This window comes from Dendrobium catenatum, unplaced genomic scaffold (genome assembly GCF_001605985.2).
Source record: "Dendrobium catenatum unplaced genomic scaffold, ASM160598v2 fragScaff_scaffold_1464, whole genome shotgun sequence".
Lineage (NCBI taxonomy): Eukaryota > Viridiplantae > Streptophyta > Magnoliopsida > Asparagales > Orchidaceae > Dendrobium > Dendrobium catenatum.
In genome coordinates, this window is record NW_021319926.1 from 99,201 (window position 1) to 108,098 (window position 8,898).

The window sequence follows — 8,898 nt, forward strand, 5'->3', positions numbered from 1 at the left end:
TTTTTTAAATCCAGTAATGGGCTTCGGCAAGGTGATCATTTATCCCCTTCTCTTTTTATTATTGCGATGGAGTATATGTCTAGAGGTTTGGATCAACTTTATAGAAGGTTTCCTAATCTCAATTTTCGTACTGTTGGTGGATTTCCTATCTCTCATCTTAGCTTTGCAGATGATTTCATTATCTTTTCTAATGCTTCTATTATAAATGTGAAAATTTTGTTTAAATTTTTGGATGATTTCCAGGATGCTAGTGGTCTTGCTATTAACAGAGATAAAAGTAATTTTATCACTGGTAAGTTGATTAGTACTATCCGTTCTAACAAGATTAAATGTGTTTGTGGGTTTAATCCTGCCAACTTTCCCATCAAATACCTTGGCACGCCTCTTTATAAAGGTAGAAAGAAGATTATGCTCTTTGAGAATATTTTCACTGTTTTTCAAAAAAAATTCATGCATTGGCCGTCTAAATTTCTCTCATTTGGTGGTAGGTTAACTTTAATTAAAAGTGTTTTAAATTCCATACCTATCTTTATTTTTCATACTTTAAATCCTCCTGCTAATGTGTGTAATAAATTAGAGATTCTGATTAACAAGTTTTTCTGGGGTTCCTCTTACAACAATTCTGGCATTAGATGGGCTAAATGGTTTAAGCTTTGTGGTGTTTATGAGGAAGGAGCTCTTGGATGTAAATCTATTTCTGATATGGTTAAAGGTTTCTCTCATAAGCTCTGGTTCAACTTTCGTTCTAATATTAGTCTTTGGTCTCAATTCATGTTAGCTAAGTATTGTAAAGGTTTGCACCCATTAAATGCTCAGTACAAGAACATTGATTCTGCGGTTTGTAAAATTAAAGAGGTAGCCGAGTTAAACATCCAATGGGGTCTTGGAAATGGGGATGTTGCTTTCTGGCAGGACGATTGGTTGGGGTTTGCTTCCATTGACAGAATTTTGAATACTGTTACTCTGGAGAATGTTAAGGTGAATGCTTTCTTAGTTAATGGGGAGTGGAATACTGACAGATTGCGTGAGGTTATCCCTTATGAGGTGGTTGCTTTGATTTTCAAAATCCCATTACAATTACACGTTCAAGATAAAATTCTTTTTAAAATTACTGCCAATGGTAAGTTTAGCTTCAAAAGGCTTTGGGAGCTCCTTAGAGATAAAGAGGAGATTAATCATATTTATAAAGCTTTGTGGCATAACACTATTCATGTTTCCTATTCTTTACTTATTTGGAGATGCCTTAAGGGGTATTTGCCTGTGGATACTAGATTATGGAACAAGGGTTTTTATATTGTTTCTAAATGTTAGTGTTGTGCTAACATTGAGAGTATTTATCACATTTTTTATCAATAGTTTTATTGCTCGGAAAGTGTGGAATCACTTCAGCACTTTGGCTGGGGTGGATGTGACTGCTAATCATGGTGATTTACAGGATATGCTTGCTTTATGGTTTACTAAAGGTAAGGGACATATTCTTAATCTTTTACCCATCTTGATTATTTAGTATTTGTGGAAAGCTAGAAATGAGTCCAAGCATGAGGGGATCAAAATGGATGAAAACCAGATTATTGCTAATATTAGGAACAAATTGTTACAGTTAATTTCTGTTAATCTGATTTCTTGCAAGAATTTTAAACATTGTAATGCTTTAGCTGATTATCTGGGGTTAAATGCCGCTGCTAATGTTGAGGTGAGGAGAGTTCGTATTATTAATTGGGTGAAACCCAATTTCCCCTTTGTAAAGTTAAATACTGATGCTTCGGTTGGGATCAATTGTGTGGGTATTGGGGGGATTATTCGGGATCATTTTCGTAATCCTCTTGATTTGTTTTATGGCCCTTTGGCTGTTTGCTCTGTTATGTCTGCTGAGCTCCTGAGTTTGAGTTATGGGCTTGAAAGATGCTTAAATCTGGGGTTTCATCATGTTTATATTGAAGTTGATGCAACTTCTATTATTAATGCTATTTCTGAGAGTAAGGATGGCAACCCTCATGATTTCTACACTATTAGAAAAATTAAGTTAATGATGAGTGAACTCTCCTGCTTTATTTCTCATATTTACCGTGAAGGGAATGCTTGTGCTGATTGGTTAGCTAAGTATGGGGCTCAAAGTTCTATTTTTCAGAACCTGTCTGTCATTAATCTGCCTTCTCCTCTTAAGGGCATGATTCAGTTAGATAAAGTTGGTTTTCCTTATATTTGGCATGGTTAATTTGAAGTTTTTGGAGTCTGGGGCGCAGTTTTTTCTAGTCTGGATGCGTATTTTCTGGTACTGGGTTTTCGCACCTGAGATGGTGTTAGGCAGCATTCTGTTTCAGGAGTTTCAGGAGTTTTTTGTTTCTTCTTATTTTTCCTGTTATATTTTCGGTGATGATATGATTGTCTGGGGTATTTTTAAGACCTGCAATGGTAAGGTGGACATGCTTTTGGCGAACAACTGGGCTACGGATGATATTTTGGCTAAGTTTTTTTTTTATTAATATGGATATCCTGCTGTCCATGGGGAAATTCTTCACGGTTCTTGCTGTTTCTTCTTATGTTTCTAATTGTGCTTCTAAGAACATTTTTTGGAGAGGTTTTTGCAGGTGCTTTTCTTCGGTGCTCCAAATCGTCCACAACTGCAATCTACTCTCGGTTAGAATTTTTTTGTGCACTTTAAATTTTGTTTTTCTGTTTTGTAGGAAGTGTACGCTGAACGAGAGAACTTTTCACTTCCGATTTTTGGGTTCTGCTGACTTGCAGACCAGCTTTTTATTTTGCCTATATTGTAATGGTAGAAAAAGGATCCACTGGCTCGTAGGACTTATTTTTCTTTTTGATTGTAGCTCGTATGAGCGTAGAGAGCTGGAGGATCCTTCTAAGGACCTTGTAACCGATTTTTAAATTAACACGTAGGCCCGCTAGTGGGTTTCAACTAAAAAAAAAAAATTGAAAAACTAAATATTTAATCAAGAAGTACCAAGCTAAAAATAACTACTAGTCTATAAGAAGAATAATTCTATTAGAATAAGTCTTGCAAAAAAGAAAAATATTTCATTTAAAACACAACATTAACAAATAATTCAAGCTACACTAACAAGCTTTAGTACAATTATCCCTCACCTATAATTAGGACTTTCAATGATTGGGTGACTTCTTAGTAGAGTATTATAATATTTATGCAAAATACCTTTGGTTTAATGAGCTAAATACTTATGTCACATGAGTCTTCATTGCAAATTCAAAAAGTCATTCTAATTTTTTTGTAAAGCTTTCAAGCGGGTGGATGGTTGTAGTACCTATTTAAGTTTCTATGCAATATTTTTAGGACCAACAATTAAATTAACATATGTGTAGATATCTTTGTATTTTATCTTCAACGATAGTAAAATAATTTAACAAAATTAAAATTTTATAATATCAAAATCCACATATGTTTGTATGATCTTGTGCACCTCACTAGAGATCTACATTAGCAAACTCTATACCCTACAGTGTCCTAAATCCATAGGTTTGAAATGTTTTATCAACTTCAAACATGCTATTTTTGGCTGAGATAATCAATCACACTCTTCACGCATACACACTCATTTGCCAATTTTTTAATCCCAACTATGTGCAACAAACACTATGAATCCGCTGAGTGTTATATGAGTTAAATTTAATTTTACATGTCTCTTTACTCAACTTCCACTCGTGCTACTTTTGTTTACTCCTTTATTCTGTAATTTTTTCACATAAATAATATCTACCGCCATATGGTGCATCTTCTCCCCTCAACTATACATGTCAAACACTTGTTTACTTTTTACTCTCTTAACATCAATAGGTACTACAACTATGTTTGTCAAATATAATCAATTTTAATGACGTCCTTCCTAGTTCTATCACTCTTCATATTCTGTTCTTTTCAAATGTGCTTAGCTTGGATATCAATGACTTTTTCAATTTCTTTTTACCAAATACTCATATTCATATAAATGGTTAGTAAGTCATAATTTTCTAAAATCCAATATTCAAGTGCTAACATTATTTTATTATCACATAATTTTTTTGAGACACTTTACTATTTTTTAGTCCTTTTTTTGCTATAAAACTATGAATGACTTCATTTATTGTCACACATTTTTGAGACACTTCGCTATTTTTTAGTCTATTTTTTTGGCTATAGAAACTATGAATGACTTCATCTATATTCTAAATCTTATATATGAACCTAAATAATTTAAACATATCTCACAAATGAATGATTTAATCTTCTATTAATATTAAATATGATGATAAATTTCACCTTCATTATGCACATAATAAACTTATTTCAAATAATATTATATATAATGACTAATTTAAACATCTATCTTCCATGGTCGTATGTTTTTTTTATTTTCTACATGCTTTTTGTTGCAAAAAATAATGAACTAGAGTTTAGGTCATGTGATTAGTGTTGAGATTTTTGCAAATTAATTTTCAAGACTTTATCTTTGTAATCATGTGAGTTTTTTATGATAACAAAATCTTATTGTTTGATTATTGCTTTCTCCTAACATATGTTGGAAAGTTTATTTTTGTGTGTACTAACATGTTTTTAAGGAAAATCATACTCCAGACTGCTAAAGACTTCAAGACATATTAGACTAAGGGTTATTGTAAGTGAAGTCTATTTTTTTCTTGAGTTCGAGAAAGTGTGATTGTAAATTGGATAACCGTGCACACACACACTGGGGGACTGAGACAAAATTTGTTTTATAACTAATCGTACTGTACGATGTCATATCGTACTGGACGATTTGTCCTCTGTGTTCCCCCGAAATGAAGTTGATTGGTGCTTGAATGGAAAATTTTCTAAGTATATTTCGTACTTTACGAAATAGGTTCATCTCGGATGCTAATCAAAGTACGAAATAAGCTTCATTCAGACCATCCCGTACGATCATGTACATTTTTTAACTAACTGATCGTACAATACGATGTGGGTTCGTCCTGGACACCGATTAGAGTACGAAATCTGGTCTGTCTAGATCGTCCGTACGAATGCACCAAATTTGAACTGATCATCTCGTACGAACTAGGTTTGTACAAACATCGATCAGAGTACGAAAAAGGGTTTGTATATGATTGTACAGACGAAATTGAAATTTTTTTGAATTGATTGCACTGTACGAAGAGTGTTTGTACAAATGCCGATCAGAGTATGAAATCGAGTTCGTCCACATTCGTATAGTTAAAAGTCTCATTTTTTTTAACTAATCGTACTATACAATATGCGTTCATACAGACGCTGATCAGAGTATGAAATGAGGTTCGTAGAGCATCGTACGAGACTTTTTTGAACTATTCGTATGTACGAAGGTCTATCGTACTGTAAGATCCAAGTCTGTCAAACTTGAGCTTTTTAATTTTTGGACAGTTTTTCTTTTCCTTTACTATATAGGAGTCCAATAAACTGACTGTCTAAGGATCTTCCAAGAATTTCTCTTGAGAGTGCTTAAGGAGACTATTTTGGAGAGTGTTTTGAGAGTGAAGTGCGAGAGATCTAGTGAAAGGGAATTGTGAGGGGATTTACAAGGTTGCCCAACGATGAGAATCTCTTACTTGTTCTTCAAAGTTCTTCCCAACTTCCTTGAAGGCTCTTGTAAGAGCATTGTCAAAGAAGGTTCGGTACTCTCTTGCCACCAAGGAGAGTGAGAAAGGATGCTTGGTACTCTGCCATCACCAGGAGGGTGAGAAAGGATGCTTGGTACTCTGCCATCACTAGGAGGGCGAGAAAGGAAGCAGGGTTCTATACCTTCACTAGGAGGGTGAAAAAGGATGATGGTTCTCTACTGCACCGAGTTGGTAGAAGAGAATTTATAAGGGCTTCTCTACCTTATTGTCGGGGCTAAACGAGAGACACTAGTGATTAGTGTAATACCTGAAGAAGGTGGCTCGGGGGAGTGGATGTAGGTCTTGTTGGACCGAACCACTATAAAATCTGGTATCTTATGTTCTTACTTTTACTACATTTTATTTTTCTTCATTTACTTTAATTATTCTGTGGTTGAACAATTGTTTTAAAAAAAATTATATATTGTGAAAAATTTTTTTAAACGATTTTCTAAATTAACCAAGAAAATTTATAAAATTACTAATTCACCCCCCCCCTCTTGGTTAGCCTTGGGACATTAGCTTAAGATTTAACAATCTACTGAGGATCAACAAGTGGTATCAGAGCCATTGTTCAAAATTAAGGTTTAGATAACTACTTTTTAAAAACGATCATGGCTACATTTGGAAACCGTAACACACTAAAAGAGTATTCGATCACTAGACCTCCATTATTTGATAACATCCCCTTCGATTTTTGGAAAACACGAATGTATACTTTTCTTCAATCACTAGACTATCGCATGTAGATATTAGTCCAGGAAGGTTATACTACTCCCACTAGACTAGTTGAAGGCATAAGAGTGGAAACTCCTTTTAATGAACGGACATTAGAAGAGAATGAACTTGCATAGTTGAACACTACATGGTTAAACAATTTTTTTGTGCTCTTAAATCTGAAGACTATATGGATATCTCAACTTGTAAATGCGGTACGAAAATATGGGAAAGACTTTGCATTACTTATGAAGGAATAAATGTGGTGAAACAATTTAGATTGAAAATTTTATTATATAATTACAAACTTTTTTGCATGAAACCTAATGAGTCAATCAATAACATGTATACTCGCTTTACATAGATAGTTACCTCATTGCATACTTTAGGTAGGAAATTAATGAATGCTGAAAAAGTAAGTAAAATTCTTCGTTGTTTGCCTACTGCTTATGATGTAAAGATAATTACTACAACCGAATCAAAAGACTTAAAATGCCTATTCTATTGACAATCTTCTTGGATTATTAATTGCTTATGACCAATCTGTGACTCAAAGACAGATTGATGCAGGTGATAAGTGAAAGGAGAAAAAAATTGCTTAGAAGGTGGATGACTCAGAGAGTGATCAGTCTCAGCTTGAGGATGAGGAGGATATTGCCTTAATGATAAGGAAATTTAGAAGTTTCCTTAAGAGGAAATAGAGGAGAGGTCAACAAAGGAACGAGGGTAAGTTCCATAAAAATGCAAAAGCTTCTAATGATGTGATTTGTTATGAATGCAAAAAACTTGGTCACATCAAGTCTAAATGCCCTAATCTTAAAACTAACCCTAGCAAGGAAAAGGGTGAGGAGAAAACCAATGCTAAGAAGGGCAAGAAGAAGTTGTAGAGAGCTTTCTAGGCTGACTATGCTTTAGACTCATTAGAAATAGCACCAGAAGAGGAAGTCACAAATTTGTGTTTAATGGCAGACGATCATGATCATTTAGACCAAGATGAGATATGTGATCTATCCTATGAAGAATTATTTTAAGGTTCTGATAGTACTCATACAACATATAGAAAACTGAAAAAATTGTATGTTGAACTGAGTCTAGAATATTTAAATTTAAAAAAAGATCATGAAATCCTTAGGAAAGATCACACATTGTTTGATAACAACTACATGAATCTATTGGGTGAATTTGATGATTTAAATAAAATGCATGAACTATTAAAATTATTAAACACTCAACTTGAAAATGATTGTAAAGTATTTTTGGAAGAAGCAGAACATAGAGAGATCGATTTGAGAATGGAAATATTTATGTTGAGAAATAGGAACTCATATCTTGAATTGGAAGTTAAGACAACAAAGGAAAATATACCTTCACCCACACTTGAATAATTTATAGGTCTAAGCAAACTAATATGAGTTTAACACCTAAGAAGAGACCTTATAATTCATTTAGATTAAGAAATCCTTTTTCTAAGGTGAGATGTTTTAGATGTGGAACGTTAGGACACATCTCCTACACTTGCACACTTAGCAGTAGGACACATTTAGTGTGGAGACCTAAGATGCATAAAACACAGCATTTCACACATGCATCTAATTTAGTATTACTAAGAGGAGAACCCAAACTTGTTTGGGTTTCCAAGTCTAACGTTTGATCATGTTGTAGGAACGCTCTCACATAATACCTCGTGAGAGCATTTGGTACCTGGAAAGTGGATGTTCAAAACACATGACTAGAGATTCAAATTAATTTATAATGCTGGAAGCCAGGAATGGAGGCAAGGTAACACTTGGAGATAATACCACCATGAAGGTGGTAGGTACAGGTATGATTAGAAATTTGAATAATTTTTTCATTGAAAATGTATTGTTGCTAGAAGGCTTAAAGCATAACCTGTTGAGTATTAGTCAGCTATGTGATAAGGTTTATAACGTAAAATTTTTTCCCACTAGCTGTATAGTAAGCCAAAATGGAACTGATATTTTGCATGGAATTAGGGTAAACAACGTGTACATGCTTGATTTGAATTGTATAAACCTTCTAATGTCTTTTGTCTTAAAATAATTACTAATGAATCATGATTATGTCATAGAAGACTTTATCACGCATGCATGAAAAATCTTAAAAAAATTACCCAAAAAGAATTGGTGAGAGCAATACCAAAACTAGATTTTCTTAAGGATCTCATGTGTGATGCATGTTAATTAATAAAATAAGTAAAGTCCTATTTTTCAATCCATTAAGGATCTCAGAACTAGCAAAATATTGGAAATTATTCATATGAATCTTTTTGGACCAATTAGCACTGTAAGTATAGGAGGTAAAGTATTTGGATTTGTGATTGTTGATGAATTTTTAAGATTTACTTGGGTTAAATTCTTATTTCATAAGAGTAAGTCTTTTGATGAATTCAAAAATTTCTTACTTGGATTCAGAGAAAATTAGGATGTGAAATCTTTGTAAGTTAAAGTGATCATGGAGGAGAATTTGAAAATAAAAAATTTGAAAAGTTTTATAAAGAACACAAAATTGATCACAAATTTTCAACACATAGGACCT

At 33.5% G+C, this 8,898-nt stretch overlaps 1 protein-coding gene across 1 annotated transcript in view; it reads left to right on the forward strand.

Moving 5' to 3' along the window:
• LOC114580995 overlaps positions 1-2,738 on the forward strand; it is a 4,046-nt gene extending 1,308 nt beyond the window's left edge. The window contains exons 5-11 of the mRNA XM_028700153.1: positions 15-292; positions 578-1,120; positions 1,374-1,463; positions 1,521-2,185; positions 2,244-2,467; positions 2,589-2,637; positions 2,685-2,738. Coding sequence (XP_028555986.1) covers positions 15-292; positions 578-1,120; positions 1,374-1,463; positions 1,521-2,185; positions 2,244-2,467; positions 2,589-2,637; positions 2,685-2,738 — 1,903 coding nt within the window. The remainder of the gene's footprint in view (positions 1-14; positions 293-577; positions 1,121-1,373; positions 1,464-1,520; positions 2,186-2,243; positions 2,468-2,588; positions 2,638-2,684) is intronic.
• The last annotated feature ends 6,160 nt before the right edge of the window (positions 2,739-8,898 follow it).